This window comes from Spea bombifrons, chromosome 11 (genome assembly GCF_027358695.1).
Source record: "Spea bombifrons isolate aSpeBom1 chromosome 11, aSpeBom1.2.pri, whole genome shotgun sequence".
NCBI classification, from domain to species: domain Eukaryota; kingdom Metazoa; phylum Chordata; class Amphibia; order Anura; family Pelobatidae; genus Spea; species Spea bombifrons.
This window is the reverse complement of record NC_071097.1, coordinates 16,294,760-16,315,066: the sequence shown is the minus strand read 5'-3', so window position 1 is coordinate 16,315,066 and position 20,307 is coordinate 16,294,760. Positions and strand designations below refer to the sequence as shown.

Here is a 20,307-nt window from a genome sequence, read left to right as displayed (position 1 = left end):
GTCAACCCTAACAGACTTGTCTACTTTAAAAATAAATGATTGGAAGCATCAGTCAGTGTTGAGTGAATCACATGACCATATGAGTCAGTAAACATGTTACAAGACAATGATAATCTGTATTTATATAAAGAAATAACAGGCTCCTTTTGCAAACAGCAATTCGGGTACAAAATAGCAAATGTTGACCATTCCTTTGGTTTCCATATTAACTGCCCTACCTTTTAGATCTTTACTCCACTGTCTCTCTTAATAAGTATGATCCAGCTTACACATTTACCTCCACCTTACTGTACACTGTATTTTAAACACACAATAAGAAAGAAATATGACACCATTCAGTGATGTGCAAAAACATGAATGTCAGATACTACTAGCAAAAATATAACCAGAGCCGGCAACAGGATGTCACATGAGCTGGAGAATTTCAACACGTAACTTTATCTCACAAGGAAACAGGACAGGGGCTGTGGGAGGTCCAGACCTGTTCTTCAGTTGCATGCACACTTAAAACAAACCCTACTGCAAACATTCACACAAATGAAGCGATAAAGTCTGCACAGCAAGTTCAAGAGTAGAGCCTTTATCTCATTTCATATTTCTATCATACATTTGTATTGTCAAGTGTTAAACATTTCCCACTCTTTTTCCTGCAGTTTGTGCGAAGAGCTGGTTTATGCAAGAAATTTCACTTATTACTAACAAATGGTTTCAATAGCTTATACACTTTTTCTATAACAAAAAAGTAAATAGAAAAATAAAAACAGAACAAGAGTTAGCTTTTAAAGTCAAGCTTACGTGGTCATTACAGAAATGAAAGCCCTGCATTCTGTTGTGTAATATTGAGAACGTATATATATTATATATAGTTATTTTATATCGCTGGCTCAAAAAGCGTTTAACAATATCCAGGTTTGCCGTTACAGTATTTCATAGACATAGGGGGGGGTTTTTTCCAGGTTATGGATACCTGAGCTGTATCTGTGAGATAAAAACTTTTAGAAGAAATCAAACAAAAGCCATGGAGGAGCTGTAGAGAAGGCTACTAATAAAAACTGATATAAAGTATAAAATATAGTAACAATGTCAACCAGTGCATTGCATTGAACTTACGGAAACATAGAATACTCTAATAACAAAAACATTCTATAATATAACCTTCTCTGCTTTGTTTCTGCCACCTTCCCCATATATCAAAATGTATAAATGCATACAATTAGGGACTTTCCTATGGTATTTCATAAGTCATCTCTCAATCGGTTTGGTTATAAGATGGAATTTTCTTTTCAGCACATATTTTCAGGTTTAATGTTATCAGCTTTCATGGTAAAGCATGGAGTCAAAATTCATTTGTAGGTTTTTCTTTGTAAGAGGAATGCTTTCTAGAGAAATAACTTGGTGAAAGAGAATGCCATAATTGGGTTGATAAGGAAATGTACATACACTTTAAGATGTGCCTTTTTAAACTGCATTTAACTTAAAATGTCCCTTCCCAAACAGCTACAATGTGATTAACATTGGTGTTCTCTCTACTTTGTTGAATTCAACACATTTGCAATTAGATGTAACATCAAACTGTCCACCTCTTTCTTATTATTTTAACCTGCGGGAAAAAAAAAAAAAAAAAAAAAAACACTTGTCATAGAAGGCGAGACTAAGGCATGTGGAGTTCTGCAGGACTTATACAAAAAGTCCCCTTGTTTCCTCCCAATTGCCTGGGCTGTGCAACTGGAAATTGCTCTGAAGGAGGATCACTGTATTATCACTATGTCATGGGACCCAATCACATCGCCACGCCATGGGACGAAAAAGAGGTATGGGCCCCTCACAATGCTAGGGCCCTGGAATAATGGCAAACATGATCCACCATTAATCCTTAATAGGTTTTCTGCTTAGCTTCCACAATGAATGATTTCTGTAAGTGGATCAACACCTTTAAAATGTATGTTCTTGTCCTATCACCTTATCTACCAAAATGGCTCACCTCAGCTCTGCCAGGTGAGGTGAGCCAAAACAGATCAACCCCCGACGGTGCTCTGGAAAATCCTTGGAAATATTGAGTTCAATAAATGTGTTGTAAATGTGACTTTGCAAACAGTGCTATTTACAGTATATAGGGGGTGGAGGTATTATCAGGTATTACAGTCTGTTTTGTAATTATACAGTATAATATATACTATAAAATGAATAGAATTCTACCAACCATGTGGTGTGACAAGGTATGTGTGACCTGACTGATGTCTCATGTACATGGAGTTCAGCCGCAATACATAAACTTTTCTGGTGTGTGAACGGTGGAAGTTTTCTTCCCCCAGTTATAATGAATGTAATTAAAAGATGTTAATTAGCTCAGGGTTGGATCAGTAACAAACTTTGGTGGGTGTTACATCTGCACAAGGCACAGGTTTGCAAGCAAAACCGTTGATTTTTCACTATCAGGTTGTAAGGTAATTCTTCTGAAATTTTACTTTTCAATTTAGTTCTTGCCTATAACAGTAACATTACCATCCAAGTGAGCCTACAGCTACCATGAACACCAGGTCACCAGTTGCGTCATTATATAAACATAGTATGGGGACAAAACACAGGCCAAAAGGCTGGTGGAATTCTTTCAAAGCCAACAGACTAGCCAATGACAAAAATATAGTGCACACAGAGATCACCATAAGCTAGCTCACTACAGGGGTACAAAATCTGCAACAGGATAAGATGGGCAGGAAAAAAATAGCAGCATAAGAGACTTATGGCCACTGAACAAGCACAGTTTCTAGCAGAGAAACACTATGCCACCTGACAGGCACAGGCTTTGTAAATTAATTGGCGTGAGACCAAGAGGCAAGTAAATGCATGAGTGAGAACCCAATGGCAGCCACCATTAGGAGACAGGAGAGGTACGGCCCTGACACAAATTTCTGGAACCCACAGATAATGGTTTTAAAAAATGACACACAACAGATAATTAAGGTACAGTCTGAGCATGAATTTGTCAATTTTATAATAAAGTACAAGTACCGTATTTGCTCGATTATAAGACGAGGTTTTTTTCAGAGCAAATGCTCTGAAAAATACCCCTCGTCTTATAATCGGGGTCGTCTTCTAATCAGACCTCAAATAGAGGTCTGATTAGGAGACTAAGATCCAGATCCCCCGCACCGCTGCAGGGGACCTGGATCCTCCTGTCGTCGCCCCCCCCCACACACTTACCGGTGCTTCCGGAGGTGAAGTTGGCAGCGGGGGTTTGTATGCGTCCGTCGCAAATACCTTCCCCGATTGTCAGAGATCAGAGTTCCAGAGTTCCTGATCTCTGACAGCCGGGGAAGGTATTTGCGACGGACGCATACAAACCCCCGCTGCCAACTCCACCTCCTTCCGGCTGCCGCGGAATGAGACGTCAACCCGCTGCCCCGGCAATACAGCAGGAAATTGGAAGCACCGTAAGTAAGTAAGTGTGTGTGTGTGTGTGTGTGTGTGTGTGTGTGTGTGTAGGGCATTTCTGGAATGGCTTACACCCCTATATGCCACTCTGGCACTTAGGGGGTTAAAAGGCATATTATGGGGCAGAGTGGCATATAGGGAGGTATAAGGCATTCCAGGAGGCAGAGTGGCATTAAGGGAGTTAAAAGGCATTGCATAGAGCACTCTGCCTCCTGAAATGCCTTATACCTCCCTATATGCCACTCTGCCCCATAATATGCCTTTTAACCCCCTAAATGCCAGAGTGGCATATAGGGGTATAAGGCATTTCTGGAGGCAGAGTGCTCTATGCAATGCCTTTTAACTCCCTTAATGCCACTCTGCCTCCTGGAATGCCTTATACCTCCCTATATGCCACTCTGCCCCATAATATGCATTTTAACCCCCTAAATGCCAGAATGGGATATAGGGGTATAAGGCATTTCTGGAGGCAGAGTGGCACATAGGGGGTCAAAAGGCATACCATGGGGCACAGTGGCATATAGAGGGTTAAAAGGCATATCATGGGCCACAGTGCCATATTGGTGTGGCAAGCCTGGGGGCAGATGTGTGTAACTGGGGGACAGGTTGGAAAATACAAGAAATAAAAACAAAAAAAAATTATTTTTCTCAATCATAGCTTTTATTAAAAAAAATAGTTTACATGAATTAACATTTACTGGTAAAACTTTTTTCCTTTAGGGTCGTCTTATATTCAGGCTTTTTCTTTTTTTCCTAAGTTAATATTCAGATTTTGGGGGGTCGTCTTATAATCAGGGTCGTCTTATAATCGAGCAAATACGGTATGTAAAGAAAGGGCAGTGCACTGTACAATAACATACAATACAACCTTCTGAGTCATGCACTTGGACTTCTTTTTATTCCCAGTTCCATGTATTGCGGTAAGATTTCTACCTGATAAACTTGCATTTTGTAAGACTCTTTTACTAGAACCATCTATGCAAAATCCATCAAGTAAAATATTTTTTCCTGCATTCACTTAACTCTTTCTGTGGCTTACTATGCATCTATAAAAAGGAGGACTGCACTGCGGGCAGATGTCACAGATACCTTATTAGAATGATTTTGCAGTAATGAAACAAAATATTGAGTTAAGAAGCACATGCCTCTAGCTGACTCAGCAACCTTAACCGAGACTCTAATCCAATGAAAGAGAAATTCTATATCTGTCACTGAACTTTGCCGTTATCTATGCCACTTCCTTTGAGAGATCAATCTGAGATTAAATTAATGAAATACCTTACCTTAAATACTAAATTATGATCACCACAAAGGCTGAATAAGACTATTTTATCGCCAAACATTAAGTGGGTGTGTAGAGGCCAAAACGTCTATTTGTAAGCTCTTGTTTAATAAATGCTTACACTAGTCAAGCTGGATACATGAAATGGACAAAAACTTTGTACTCATTGCAGGTGAAACTCAGCATAGTTTAGTAAAAAACATGCAGGCTTACTCAAAAAGACATTGTCAGTGCACCAAAGATTGCAGCCACAGAAATAACGATCACATGAGCGTGTCGATTTTTCGACTATAGTTTAACAGCATCTAAACTAATCGACAAACCTGTCATGAACACTGTCAGAGTAACTTAAAAAAATCAATTGCCCGTGCAGCCTGCATTATTTTATGAATTTTAATGAAAGCAACCATTGCATATCATGTTTTTCAAAAGATACTTATGACACCACAAACTTAGCAGTCCCCTATTCCCCCTAAGAAGCAAACATGAAGTACCATAATAAAACCCACAGTTTTTACCCAAAACTAAAAAATGAAGCAGTAGCAACAGTTACAACAAAAATGCAATGTCTACGTTTGTATATAATGCTTTAAATTATTGGACACCATTCAATACCATTATTTTGCCATTTTGGAAAGCTTGCACCTAGATTTTGGAAAGACTTTCCATAAAACCCAAGACATTGCAAGTTTTTTTCCACCAAACAAGGAATTTGTAGGAGAGTTGCAGTTTCAACATCATTTTACGTTAAGAAGGTATAATAAATCCAGTGAGCTTCACCTACAAAGAGCAGCATGGTTGGTCCCATGTAATGTATGTTTTGTCAATTTATGGAAAATTACCTTAATTAAAAATAAATTATAAAGAGCCTGCTTAACCCTCTTGCAGTAAAAAATCTTGCCAGGGTAGACACTTCTAAGGGCTTGGAATTGGTGTCATAATTATGACAAAGAAGTGTGAAATGTGAGCTACAGCAGAGCCAGCTGTTTTTACAAGTTCTAGATATGGATTGGAGAGTGATCCATGGTCCCAGAGCACTTTCTCATAAGTATGTGGGAGGCCAGATCAGACTCACATGACACAAGAAGAGTGCCTCAGAGACAGGCACTCATGAGGGGTAAGCTGATGATTACATGGCCTACTTGATAAAGTCATTATGAAGTCAACGAATAGAAACCCCAATGAATAAGACAACATTCTTTAAAAATGACCGAAGGCTTGGGTTCTATCTATCCAGCATTTTTCTGTATTCAGACAGGAAAGTTATCTTAAGAATTCAACTTTTCAAGTTTCAAAAGAAGAAATGTTTCCTCTTTACTGTTTGACTTTATCACAAATTGAGGCAAGCATGATTTAAGGTTTTGTTTACTGCAAATAATTCACAAGTTAATATGGATATTATAGATATAATTATATATACCGTATTGGCTCGGATATAGGCCGCACCCGAATATAGGCCGCACCCTAAAAGTTAGGTGCTTTTTTAATGGAAAAAGTTTCTGCCCTCCCCCCCGAGATATGCTGCCACGAAGATGTACCCCCCCGAGATATGCTGCCACTCTACCCCCCCGAGATATGCTGCCACTCTGTCCCCAAGATGTCCCCCCCCCACCAGACTTACCGGTGCAGACTCCACGGGGTCTTGCGGGGTCGGCGGGGGACATCTACACATAACACCTATTCAACTTCCGGTGCCGGCACTTCCGCCGTGGGAAGTACCGGCAAGGAAGATTGTTCGCGGAGACTGTCACCGGCAGCGGTGATGCGAGCAGAAACAACCTCCTCTCCTGGCACGTCTGCAAGATGTGCTTTAAAAATCTCCCTTGCCGGGACTCCTCCAGTGGGAATTCCTGGCAAGGGAGATTGTTAAAGCACATCGTGCAGACGTGCCGGCAGCGGAGGTTGTTTCTGCTCGCATCGCCGCTGCACGTCTGCGCGATGTGCTTAGACAATCCCCCGTGCCGGCACTCCCCCCGTGGGAAGTGCTGGCAGGGGAGGCTGTCTGGGCACATCAGAGAGTAGGATACAGGTCCCTTGCACCGCTGCAGGGGATCTGTATCCTAACCCCGCTGCCTGCCCGGCAGACCCCAAATATAGGCCGCACCCCCACTTTAAAGACTTAAAGTGGGGGAAAAAGTGCGGCCTATATTCTAGCCAATACGTTATATATATATGTCACATATCTGTGCAGCCCTGGACTGGCCATCGGGCATTCGCCCAGTGGGCCGGGCCGCGGCAGGGCCAGATTGATTTAGGGGCTGAGAGCTGCAGCTCCAGGCCCCTACCTTAAAATAGGCCCAGTCAAGATCAGACTGACTGGGCCTATGGGGCCTCTACGGCCACATTAACGCAGGGCATAAGGGGCACCTGCCCCTTAATCCCGCCGCAACTGCGACCGGGTCCGCCACTCTAAGGGGCCGGGATGCCCCCACCAGGGCCGACCTTACGGGTGTGCGGCCGCACAGGGTTTAAATTAAAACATGGGGGGGGGTTTACTTTATTTAACATCCTCCATGTTAAAGTTTTTTTTTACTTTATTTAACATGGAGGATCTTAAATAAAGTTAAAAAAAAAACAATGTTTTAATTTAAGCCCTGTGCGGCCGCAGACCCCTAAGGCCGGCCCTGGTGGGGGGTTTCCCGGCCCCTTAGAGTTGCGGACCCGGTCGCAGTTGAGGCGGGCTTAAGGGGCCCTGCGTTAATGCCTATTTGGGCCTATTTTAAGGTAGGGGCCTCGAGCTGCAGCTCCATCAGCCCCTAAATCAATCCGGCCCTGCCGCGGGCCCGGTCGCAGTTGCTGCTTGCTACGGCAACAAGGTAAGTAGGGTGAGGGAGGGGGGTGCAGTGAGAAGGGGGCAGATGGGGGTTAGATAGTGAGAAATGGGGAGAGGGGATAGATAGTGAGAGGGGGTACATATTGAGAAGTGGGGAAGGGGGTACATAGTGAAAAGGGGGAACATAGTGAGAAGGGGCAGATAAGATGGGGAGAGGGGGTAGTGTGAATGCGTATGAGAATGAATGAATAAATGTGTGGATGAATTGTGTGAATGCGTATGACAATGAATTCATGTGTGGATGAATTGCTTGACTGCATTAATGAATGTGTTAATGATTTGTGTGAATGAGTGAGTAAATGCAAAGATGGTACATGAAGGGTGGGCTTTAACAATAAATAAATAAAATAAAAATGGGCTGCTTAGGCTTAAATGCCTGGGCCTATTTTTTGTCCCAGTCCGGGCCTGTATCTGTGAATGAAACATTTCACCAGTACTGCACAAAGCCCTGCAGAGGATTTAACACTACCTTAGAGCAGAGATTAGTGGGTGTTGAATTAAGCATACACAGCCATATGCTCATTCAACTCACAGGGGGACTCCCATGGAAACGACACACTCGCACATACAAGATAAAGCATTTTCAGGCGTTTTGATGAACATGTGTTATATACTAGATATCTCACCCTTTTTAAATTATGAAGTGGTCTTATCACTAACAGAAGGCATGTCCCTGCAAATTGGACCATTCAATGAATTGATCTGCACCAAAATAACATTTGGTATGCCAAATGAAAACAGGCATGTCACCTAATGTAATTTTAAAACAGAAGTATGCCTATTATAATAAAGATTTGATAATTTAAGGGTTGACACTTCATGCTGTACACACAAGAAATAACTATTTTTCAGGTTCAAAAGGGAAAGGGAGGTTTACTCAGAGTGTTGGTATAATACAAACCATGTGTTCCACAGAAGCAGGAAAGGGGAAAAACATTTACATAATATAGCCAATAATACATTATGTGAACAATTATTATTATCTTTTATTTATATAGCGCCAACAATCTACGCCCCCCTTAATACAATACATATATTCAAGGGGTATGACAAGACAAGAACTGACAGACTAAGACAAACCGATAAATTAGGTAGAGAGAGCCTTGCTCGCAAGCTTACTATAGAGGTCAGAGCTGTGTGCCTTTGTCAAAAATAAGAAAATATGAAGTGTTGGTTATGTACTAAGAGTCTTAAAATACTATGCACCCAAAAGATCTCTAAAGCATAAAACTGCATTCACAGTGAAGCTGCTGCCTGATATTAATACACATTATAGAGCAGAGCTAGAGAGTCTTTACTCAAAAACACAATATAATCTAAGTGATGGTCACCGACCGATGAATCCCAATACAACAAGGCAAATTAATTACATCAAATAACTGAGGTTTTAATCCTTTTGTACCTTTCTTCAGATAGCATTTTTTTATATTATCTAATTTCCTATAAAAAGAAAAAATAAAATATGATGAAAAATTTAAAAAACAAACAAAAAAATAACCACATTTACTGACTTTTACCCAAGAAATCTTTTACTCATCCAAAAAAGCTAATGAAAAAACCTGCTAAATAGATTCTGTTATTTGTCCTGAGTTTAGAAATACCCAATGTTTTTTTTTTGCTTTAGCGTTTTGTTATTTTAAAACCATTTTTTTCCCCCAAAGCTGGTCATCCTGCTCCATGTGCTATTTCGGATATCTTTGAACCTGGCTAGTGCAATTTACCCCATCAAACCAGATATTTTTTTTAAACTAGACACCTCAAGCTATTTCAAATGCTAATGGTATTTTAACCCTTTCCATGCACTAATTCTACCAACATCCTTTGACAAATTTTGTGGTAGTAATTTATGTTGTGGGGTTTTTTTTTTAATCACTAAAATTGAGCTAAGTGGCCATTTTTGCGTGATGTGTCTGACCCATCAATGTAAGTTAGGGGATATATATATATATATATATATATATATACGGTATATATACACACACACCTCTACTAATGTGGAAAATATGTATATGCTTTATGGAGATGTACACTGTATGAATTATTAATTCTTTTAAAAAGGTGTAATGCGCCCTGGAGTGCATCACAGAGAAAGCACTTTGGAATTAAACTATGGTACAGAGCAACAAAGGAGTGAGGTATTGCTACGAAGAGTTATTTGCAGACCAACCATATTTAAAATATATTTAAAAACAAATAAACTCAAATCTATCCAGCCCACAATTAAACTAGTTTCATCCATCTTACTTTATCACTGGCATAGAAAGGTATCAGAATATCTTGTACGTTAAAATTATCTGTTCACTTGGATTGTGTTTCCATGAAGAGAGTAGATATAAGATCCCAAAAGGGGCAGATATATAGAGTTCTAAATCAGTAAAAGTAATATGCATCCTTCTATGGTTGGGGTGTCAGGGATATTAGACTTTACCTTTAAGATTAGAATACAGAAACACAGGATAAGCATGTAAGCATCCCTACCCCAACCCCCCCCCCACCATCATCATCATCAACACACGTTTTCACATTGCATCCTTTCCCTAATAGATTATAATCTATTTTTAGGCCTTGAGACATAAAAAAAGACTTGCCAAAAGGTCACAGAAAGTAAGAACAGGGTCTCCAAAATGATCTTCCCAGTTCACCAACCTTACATTAGGACTGGAGGTGGCGATCTGCCCAGCATTGCACTTGCTGGAATATGACACCGTGTAGAATGTAGCGTATAATGGAGTTTGTAGTTTCAAACTGCAGGTTGCTTATGATGTTGTAGTACTGTACTAATCCAATAGTGTCAACAGCAGAAAAACAAGCAAAGGGACAGCATATTTTATTTTATTCATGAGGCATGTGGTTAACCTCAATATTTCAAAAGGATCTATTACAGTTTAAGTCTTGATGGCAGGAATATATATATGTTTGTATGTTTAGTGCTGACCATCTAAATAGACATTTAAGTCATAGTTAATACCTTTATATTGATATATACGACATTCATAAAATTTCAGGACCTCAGAGGTTTTTTGTTTTTTGTTTTTTAGGTGGAATGATTTGGAAGATTATTTTACAACACTTTAAAGTGAGTGCTCAAAATTTTTAACAAGAAAGAAGAGCTTCAAGAAAAATCTACCCAGATTGTGCCTTTACAATGAACCAAATTATGCAGAGAATGCATACATATGTAAACAATTCATATCCAACACCCCAATACACTGCAGAGCAAATCATATTTAGACTTGATAAAAAAGCAATGGGACAAGTCCAGGATTGTGATTTAAAGAAAACATTTTGAGTGTTATTGAAACCAAAAAACATAGTGACAAATATCTATTGTTTATGCTTGTTTGACTAACACCAAGGCTTAAACAGGAATTCAGAGACTGCCTTTGTACCAGCATCAGAAGGTGTTCCGTGATTACCATTTTCCATCAAGCAAAAGAAAACAACATTCAGAACCGGCACACAACATTGTTTTGTTTCCTTTTCGCATATAATGAGATTACAATGTACTTGCCAAAGCCTTTAGAATAGGAGCGCAAGACTGGGCCAGTTTTTTTTTTTTTTAGACTGTCATGTCATCACACCCTATAAAATTTCACTGTATCGTAATGCCAGCATTCATTAACAGGGTTTCACCACCTCTACTGGGTGGATTCTCTGTTTTCTCTTTCTCATCCTCTTACAGGAAACTATTTAGCTGGAGTAAATAAATTAACGTGTTCTGCAACATAAACATAAAATATTAGATCTCCTCTTCTCTGTCTGCATATCACTAACCCACTTGGACGCTTCACTGTAAAAACCTTTCATCCCAAGGACTGTAATGATATACAAGCCAAATCATACCTTGCTGAAAACCAACACTACTTAAATGATCCCTGGTCATCAAGAGGATCTTAAGTTTATCAATTTCTAAAAACAAAATATGAACTGAAAATATTTCAACTAGAACAGCATCAATTTGCTACTGTTGGGGAAAAAAGGGCCAATACCACTGCTTCTTTAATATCAAAACAATTTAACACCTAATTGCTGGAATTTTTTGTGATGGCAGTTAAAGGCTGCACAATTCACAGACACATAGTTAGCGGCATGAGATTTAAAAATGTAATTTAATTTTTTGTAATAAAACTGTGGTTAGCCTACCCCTAGGAGCAGAAATGTTTAGAATCTATGGTCTAAATGTCACCCACTAAGTACTACTACCCTGAAGTATGTCAGCAAACAGGAACCTCTTCTAGAATTACAAACCCCAGAACTCTGTCATCCACAGGGTAGCGAATCATCATGTCAACCGTAGTGAAGCAAGACATAGTCAGGAGCCGGGAGGATGGTAATACACATAAAAGTTAGGCACCAAATGTGTTATTTATTGAAGGGAAGGTCTTCTGCTAACTCCATGAGGTAAAGCTCCATCACTAAGTGACTAATACAGCTTTTTCCCTTTTAACTTGACAGCTGCTTACAGAATAATACTTAACATCTTTTTGATGTACTTGCACAAAAAAACAGCATATTACTCTGGTGTGTAATAAAATACACAGCAGTAAATCTCTATGGCACAAAAAAAAAGGCAACAGTTATACACGTAGTAGATTAACACTCGGCTGAAGAAACAAAACCTAATGTTTTAAAGAACAAAGCAAAAGTGTATTAATGTAAGCTTGAACAAATTGTCGCCAGGTGTGATAGATAAGTCTTTCAACTATCACTGGGTCAATGGGGGTATTTATTATCTAGATTCTGTGACGTTAAAAAAAAGGAACACCATAGTGTGTAATGTAAAAAGGTTTCAGTGAATGTACTCAATTGCTACACTTACATTAAAAATTCATGGTAAAATATTCATACTTAAACTTAACCCCTTCAGTCCCAGGGGTTTTTGGCACCTCAAGTCCCAGAGCAATTTTGCCATTTTTTTGTTTTTCAGCATGGGAGAAGAGTGGGAAACACGGTTAGGCAGCCCCTACATATGCTGGCTTTAATATGTTTGTACAATTCCAAAATGAAATTGTCATGCTCACCTCTAGCAGACAGTTTTTTTGTGTTGATAATCTTTGCAGCATACTCCTGGTTGGTAGATTTCTTCACGCATCTTCGTACTACGGAGAAGGCACCCCTTGAAAATAGAGAAAACACATCTGAAAATAGAGATCTTAACGCTCAACCCGTTAAGTCATATGCGTGTTTTAGTAGGGTATTTAATAATTTTATCAGGTAGGAATAGGTACCTTTTTATTTTCCATTCAGTATCTGTACGTAGACTGCTCTTAACTGCAAAAAAGACTAATCCCTTTAACCCCTTAAGGACCAGGCTGGTTTTTAGGTTTTGTACCTTTTGTGTCTAAGGCTATTTGAACACTTTTGCAGTGATCATGTTTAGCGGTGTTTTTCTCCTATGAGTTTCTCCTTTTCTTACTATGATTTTTTTGATCATATCTAATTATATAAACATACACATATACAATATCTCACAAAAGTGAGTACACCCCTCACATTTTTGTAAATATTTTATTATATCTTTTCATGTGACAACACTGAAGAAATGACACTCTGCTACAATGTAAAATAGTGAGTGTACAGCCCGTATAACAGTGTGAATTTGCTGTCCCCTCAAAATAACTCCACAAACAGCCATTAATGTCTAAACCTTGGCAACAAAAGTGAGTACACACCTATGTGGAAACGTCCGAACTGGGTCCAATTAGCCATTACCCCTCCCCGGTGTCGTGTGACTCGTTAGTGTTACAAGGTCTCAGGTGTGAATAGGGAGCAGGTGTGTTAAATTTGGTGTTTTCGCTCTCACACTCTCTCATACTGGTCACTGGAAGTTTAACATGGCACCTCATGGCAAAGAACTCTCTGAGGATCTGAAATAAAAAAATTGTTGCTCTACATAAAGATGGCATAGGCTATAAGAAGATGGCCAAGACCCTGAAACTGAGCAAGACCATACAGCGGTTTCACAGGACAGGTTCCACTCAGAACAGGCCTCGCCATGGTCGACCAAAGAAGTTGAGTGCACGTACTCAGCTCAGGTTGTCTTTGGATGTTGATGTTGTCATGGAGGAGTGGAAGAGGACTTCAGTGGCAACCTGTGAAGCTCTGGTGAACTCTGCCCAAGAGGGTTAAAGCAGTGCTAGAAAATAATGGTGGCCACACAAAATTTTGACACTTTGGACCCAATGTGTACTCACTTTTGTTGCCAAGGTTTAGACATTAATGGCTGTGTGTTGAGTTATTTTTAAGGGGACAGCAAATTTACACTGTTATACAAGCTGTACAACCTACTTTACATTGTAGCAGAGTGTCATTTCTTCAATGTTGTCACAGTGTTCTTTTTACTCATCTAAAAAAGACCCAATGTTTTACATCATTTTTTTGCTTTTTTTTCCCCTACAAGTTATTGGCAATAACTACAAGTAGCATTTTGTTATTTCAAAACCATCGTTTTCCAAATCTGTCCTATTTCGGGTATCTTTGAAGACAGCCAATGCTATTTAACCCCATCAAACCATATCGTTTCTATTGGGAAAACTACACATCCCAAGTTATTTCAAATGCTGGTATTTTAAACTTCCCATGTATGAGATTTTACCACCAGCTTTTGCCAAAGTTTGCGGTAGTAATTTTTTTTTGTACCTTTCACACAGAAATTGTACTTCTGGTATACGTCAAAAACACCCCGATATGTGTTCAGCAACATCTCCCAAGAAGGTTTAATTTCACGTACATTTTCAAAAACTAGACACCCCAGGGTATTTCAAATGGCGGTATTTTAACCCTTTCCATATACTAATTTTACCACCAGCTTTTGTCAAAATGTGTGGTATTTTTTTTATTTTTAAGTCATACAAATTGTACTTCAGGTGTGAATTTACAGCTTCTGGTCTATGTCACTGCCAAACACCTCCCCAATATGCTCAGCAACATATCTTGATGTGCAGTGATACCGCCCACACATGGGTTTTTGTTGGGTTGTTTGGGGAAGATACAGGGCTAATTTTAACACTTGCTCATAATAATAAACTTGCAAGGGGAGCCAGAGTTCTCAGGAGGGTCTGGAGGTTTATTTTTTTTTAAAGGGTGCCGCCATCTTGCGAGTGGCAACATTTCTCACAGTGGCGGTTGTGACCACTGTCCAGAGCGGACATATTCAGTGTTGCTGAAACTGTGTAGCTGTAATCCCTCGATGTCGAGACATATGGCAACACCCAGATTGGCATCCGGGGCCATGTCGGGCCCCTCCCTGGGGTGTCAACATTCTCCATACACTGTATGACGGCGGACGCCTGTTTTAAAAGAGTTTAAGCTTCAATGGTGTCGCTGAGAGTGAGGCACGAAGTGCAGCATATAACACAGGATGTAGTCCCTGTAAATCACATAGGGAAAAACAGGAACTAAAGGAGAACCATGCAAACACTTTATGTACGTTTCCCTGCTCATCTGCTTAAAGTAGCACCTACTTAGCACACATTGCTAGGTACCTTATGGGCTAAATATATGACACCTACACAAAAAGTGAGATTTTCAATGTAAACCATCAAGCATTTTAGCATTTCAGACAGCTGATCCCATTGCCACCAGTGGTTATGCAGGAACACTATAAATTTAAAATAACACATTTCCAAATAAAACAAGTTTAATTACCAGTATGCTAACACATTTCTACTTAAGGTCTTAGAAAATGACGGGTCTTCCATAAGCCCATATACCAATGCATACACAAGAATATCAGCAGGTTGAAGAATAAAATTATAGAAAACTACCTCGTTTTATTGTACATTTAACCATGATAACTCCTCAAGCGGTGTGAACCCCCTCAATTCAGGCACAGCAACTTGAGTTTCTGGGATTCTCAACTAGAATTATAAAGAGCCAAAAACAAGACCTTTTCCACAGAAAAAAATTAACAAGCGGTTCACCATGGCCCTCCAATCTGAATTGTTCCATTACAGCTAGGAAGGCCAGAACCTCCCCTCTAAGCATTTTTTGTACATTTCCCAACTGGTCTACAACACTTCACATCTGAAGCACAAAGTATTTTTCCATTTAACAAAGGACAAAATGATGTGTGGTTGTATATATATAGAGAGAGAGACTTAGACAATCACGTTGTTATAACATTATAACACTAAGAATTACAAAAGCGATAGAGGAGATAATTACTACATCAGAAGTATTTCACACTTATGACACACCCTGTTAAGTAGGCATTCATTCACATTACTAGTAAACACATTTAGAACCCTTATGCTTACCGGATCTGGTGAATTCCATTTCTTTAGCCAGTAATAGCAAAGAAAAATACATGACTGTCTCACAAATCAGCCACTACTAGCAAGGTTTGGGGCAGCAACAGAGGTTTAGGGCATTCGCTGCATATGCTAACAATACTCTCTCCGCACCATCTTTGAGACAAGCCTAGCAAGCACAGACAATGAAAGCTGAACAAAGGAAAGCCGATAACAAAAACGAGAACAGCTTTGTCAAAAAAAATTCTGCATTGCAGTTAATGTGAATCCATAAGATTGTTCCAAGATGGGGATCCACCATAAGCTTTCCACTAACATGGCCACATTAACCCTTTCTCTACCTGAGTGGCTTGCAAGTCAGTGAAATTCAGTTTCCAGATACTTTAACAACAAAATAATTTAAGATTTCCAGGGAGATGTAAGGTACCACATTACAATGATTTTTTCATCCGCATTGAAGCATGAGTGTGAAGCACTCAACAGTCTTACAGTTGTTTGGCTTACAGTTGTTACACAATTTAATGTGTGGGAGTTGCTTTTAGCGCACACTATCTATGTTTTCTTTTTGTTTGTTTGTTTGTTTTTTTAAAGAAAAAAAAAAACAAAAAAGACCCAAACGCTTCTCAAGCAAGCAATGGACCTAAGCTAAATCATCATTAAATTACTACATAACAGTAATTACAAATCTGCATTTACTTTATTTGAATTTTTAAAGTAACACTTAACATCTAAATGTATCCTACGAGGCGTGGTTCCTTCAGGAGATAAAAGGTCAGGAAAAACTGGTGTGGCTGCCAGAAGTTCTGGAAAAGGCTTTCCAGTCTGCCTGGAGGAAATGTTTCAGTAACTAACTGCCACTTATGCTGTGAATCTGTACTATACTATCAGCTAAAAACAACTTTATCTCCATGCCCGCATTCATAATGAACTGCTGTTGAAAGAAAACTAGTACCTTTCTTTTGCCTTTATGCAACACACACACAGTGCACAACCCCTGAGGGATAGAGATTTGTTTCATTTTAACACAACATTAAAATAGGGGGTGGCCAGTGTGTCAAAATTGCTAGGGGAAGGAGATTAAACTATCACGCCCTACAATTGTTACAGACACTGCGTGCATTTTAAAGTGAGGAAGGAGTGCTGCAATCATGAAATTATTATCAAGGCAGCGATAAAGTGCAGTTGTTCAAACTATTCCCCATTTACCGCTCCTTTCTTTGTGTATAAAAGCTTGGACATCTGCACCATGATGGATGTCCAAATCTCAGTGTAAGGAAAGCATGGTACAGAACAAATGCCTTTCGCCACTATGTAAATGAGGGCTAGGCAGCTGCAGCTGTTGTCAAACTAAAATCACCATCAGAAAGCCAGTCTGGCTGAAAGCTAATGGTTGATCCAACTACAGTACTACATGGTGACTGGCATAGATGTCCAGTACACCATGAGCTCCATGGCAGCAGATTGTTGTTTTTTTGGGAGAACATCTCTAGGGTTTATTCACTATACCAGGAGCAGGTAGAAGAATGTGATGGTGAGTTGTAGTTTCAACTCACTGAATTCCTTACTCATTCTGAAAAGCAAGTACTGCAAGTTTCTCCAGAATTGCTGAGCTGGGCCAGCATTATGCACAGTTCAATCAGAGAGGTGAAAAACATCTCACTGATCTGCAGTTTTACAGGCCAGCCAGGTTACTTTTGCAGTAAAAAGTCATTGGAGTTGGGCCTTGATAATGTAATCTGGGAAACCCCAATTCTCCTGTCAACGCTCACACTAGTGAATTCATCTCTTTGTCTATCTGTGTAGATATTTTCCAATCTGTTCAACTCAGCTGTACCTGCAGATGCTGCTGCAGGTGCCTGTTCCCATTGTTCATATTATTATTATTATTATTGTTTTATATAGCACTATCATATTTTGCAGCACGGTACAACGGGTAAACATAAGTAGTAACTATATAACATAATTTGACTTACAGAAACAACTGGTGAAGGAGGGCCCTGCTTAACGTCCTTCATTCAGTTATTACATAGATACATAAGCACAAGCTTTGAATCCTGGCTACAATCTCCCACATACTTCTCAGAGGTGCTAAACTAGCGTCACCATTATTACCCTGCTGGCAATGGATCAGTTGCCTACATGCCATATTCTCTGTCTCTTCAGGTTATCATTGTGACAAAGCCTCTGATCACTAGCTCCAATGGTGCAGTATGCCTGCTCCACGTTTTCATGCACGCTAAATATTGTGAGGTGTAATTTCTGTCATTATCCCACTGAAACCCAGAGGGCACAGTGCCCTCTTTTAATCCCCGACAGTTGTGTCAGCTACCAGGGTTACATTTAATATCTGGAAGCACAGACAGCATTGCCTAATATTTCATGAATACCTTCCAGGAGTCTGATCTTCCATTCTTTCTTGGAAGCCCAACCATGTTTTCCACTTTACCCTATTGTAAGGGCAATATATTTTTCCTACTACCCTCATTGTCAACATTACTGTTCTCTCCTGCTGTTGTCTCCTTCCCTTCACAGCTGTCAGGACAATCTAAATCCATATCGTTTGCTTAGGCTGTCAAAAATATTACCTCGCAGGGCTCCAGGACGATTTTACTCCTTACTCTAACCTGTTGGGAAAATGTTGCTCCCTAACACTAGCAAATAAAAAATTCCACTGTCAAGACAATGTAATCCTGCACTCCCCATGCGACGGGACAATCCTACCCTCTTTCCTCCAATGCCAAAAAAACGTTACTCTTACATCAGCCAATACGTAGTTGCGGTCTTTGTCATGGGTTTCGGGACATTTGATATCCCATGTGCCCGAGACCACTGCTCCTATTCCCCTTTTCCAGGAATACAGGCATTGGCTTACTTGCCCTTTTCCCACCGGTGCCCGACCCCAGTTACCACGTACTCCCCGGGTGTCCTTACTTGCCAAGCTCCTCATACAACTGGTATTCGTCTGTGAAGCGGGTACAAGTAGCGGTACTAGCCATGTTAATGTCGGGAGAGCTTCTTTCGCATCGGGCGGTCTGCGGGCTGTCAGGTCGGAGGCAGCAACCGAGGTGAGCGCTTCTTCGCTTCTTCCTCTCTGTCTCACCCTCCTTCTCCGGGGCGGCTCCTGCTTTCACTCCTTCCCGTTCCCACCTTCTCCTCCCCCGCTGCCGGGCTCTAATCGCCTCCGTTTGCCTAATGCCCCAGATCTCCCTGTATGACCCTGTCGAGGGGGGCTGCTGTCACTCCTTGGCAGTTCAGAGTCACTGCTGTCCCAAGGCGGAGTGAAGGGAGGAGAGACAGCAGCTTCTCACTACGAGCAACACCGCGAGATTTCCGTGGGGCACGCCCCCCTTCCTGCGGACGTCCAACCCGTGGATCAAGAGGGAGGAAGGGAGAGGACACAGACATATAGAGGGATATATGGGTGTTATGCATGAGATTGCGCTGCAGCGTTGGCTGAGATGCAAATAGGAAAGCGTTAGGGGTATTGGGCACTGGGCAGAACAGACAGGCGGTTACTAATGTAGGTTAGTAATTACTGTTGTAAGAGCACTGCAAAACAAAAACCTCCTCAAAGTAAAACAAATGTTAACCTCTTTTTTCCCAGAGCTTTTTTATGTTTTTATGATGATGATGTGTTGGTTTAGCTATGATTCCCCCTTTTCACGTTTATTGCACCCATGCAATTTATACATATTTATTTATACATAAGGACAGGTAGGGCATTCTTTTGATACCACATTTAGATGCATAGTCCAACATTTAGTATGAAAAATATATAAAAAATGATACAGTGCCACGGTGATTTTTTGTATGATAATTGTCACTAAAGTAGCCGAGTTTGGAAATACCTTATATGTTAGAATTACCATATCTTTGTGTCAAATATAGGGGAAATATTAGGCAACATACACTGCTGTTTCAAAGTATTTTTTAATTATTATTTTAACATTTAGCTGAGCTAGCCCTTATGGGACCCAAAATACAGTTTGACAGGAGCAGCACATTGGCAACAAGGCATGTCCTTTTTGTATGTCTGGTTATGTTGGTATACTGACTGCCAGGGGAGGGCTGGCAGCCTAAGGCCTGGGGGGCAAGTCTAGTCAAGTGGCCCATTGCTCCACCAAAGCGGCTGCATCGTGCGGCAGTCACTCCACCGGCGCCTAATGAAATTAAGGTGGTCGGCATGCACGCACCGCGCCGCCCAATAGCTGTGCCTCAGCTCTTTATCCCACCCCTTTTAAGACGTGGGACGAAGAGCTGAGGAACGGCCATTGGGCTTGACTGCCACACGACGCAAGGGCGTACCTAGAGTATTTGGCACCTGTGGCAGATCCTGTATGTGGCACCCCCCCCACACACACACACACACACTTTAAAACTGATAGTTTCTATGGTTAGGAAAACATTGACAGGGGTACAGCAAAATTGTTATCATTATATACTGAGACACACATTGACGGTGGTACAGCATAACTGTACATACGGTATCATTATATACCGTATTTGCT

The 20,307-nt window shown here is 40.4% G+C and overlaps 2 protein-coding genes across 14 annotated transcripts in view; one reads left to right on the top strand and one right to left on the bottom strand.

The window, feature by feature from the left end:
• Positions 1 to 19,088, bottom strand: part of CAMK2G (calcium/calmodulin dependent protein kinase II gamma) — a 125,271-nt gene extending 106,183 nt beyond the window's left edge. For 6 of the 13 annotated variants that reach the window (XM_053450563.1, XM_053450564.1, XM_053450573.1 and 3 more), the window contains exons 1-2: positions 18,731 to 19,087; positions 12,569 to 12,663 (exon numbers count right to left, since the gene is read on the bottom strand). In XM_053450563.1, coding sequence (XP_053306538.1) covers positions 12,569 to 12,663; positions 18,731 to 18,795 — 160 coding nt within the window. In that variant the 5' untranslated portion in view covers positions 18,796 to 19,087. Of the gene's footprint in view, positions 1 to 12,568; positions 12,664 to 18,730 lie in introns of all 13 variants that reach the window. The other 7 variants (XM_053450568.1, XM_053450569.1, XM_053450571.1 and 4 more) reach the window with 2 other exon arrangements.
• Positions 1 to 20,307, top strand: part of NDUFV1 (NADH:ubiquinone oxidoreductase core subunit V1) — a 587,185-nt gene that overhangs the window by 313,103 nt on the left and 253,775 nt on the right. The gene's annotated exons all lie outside the window — the stretch shown is intronic.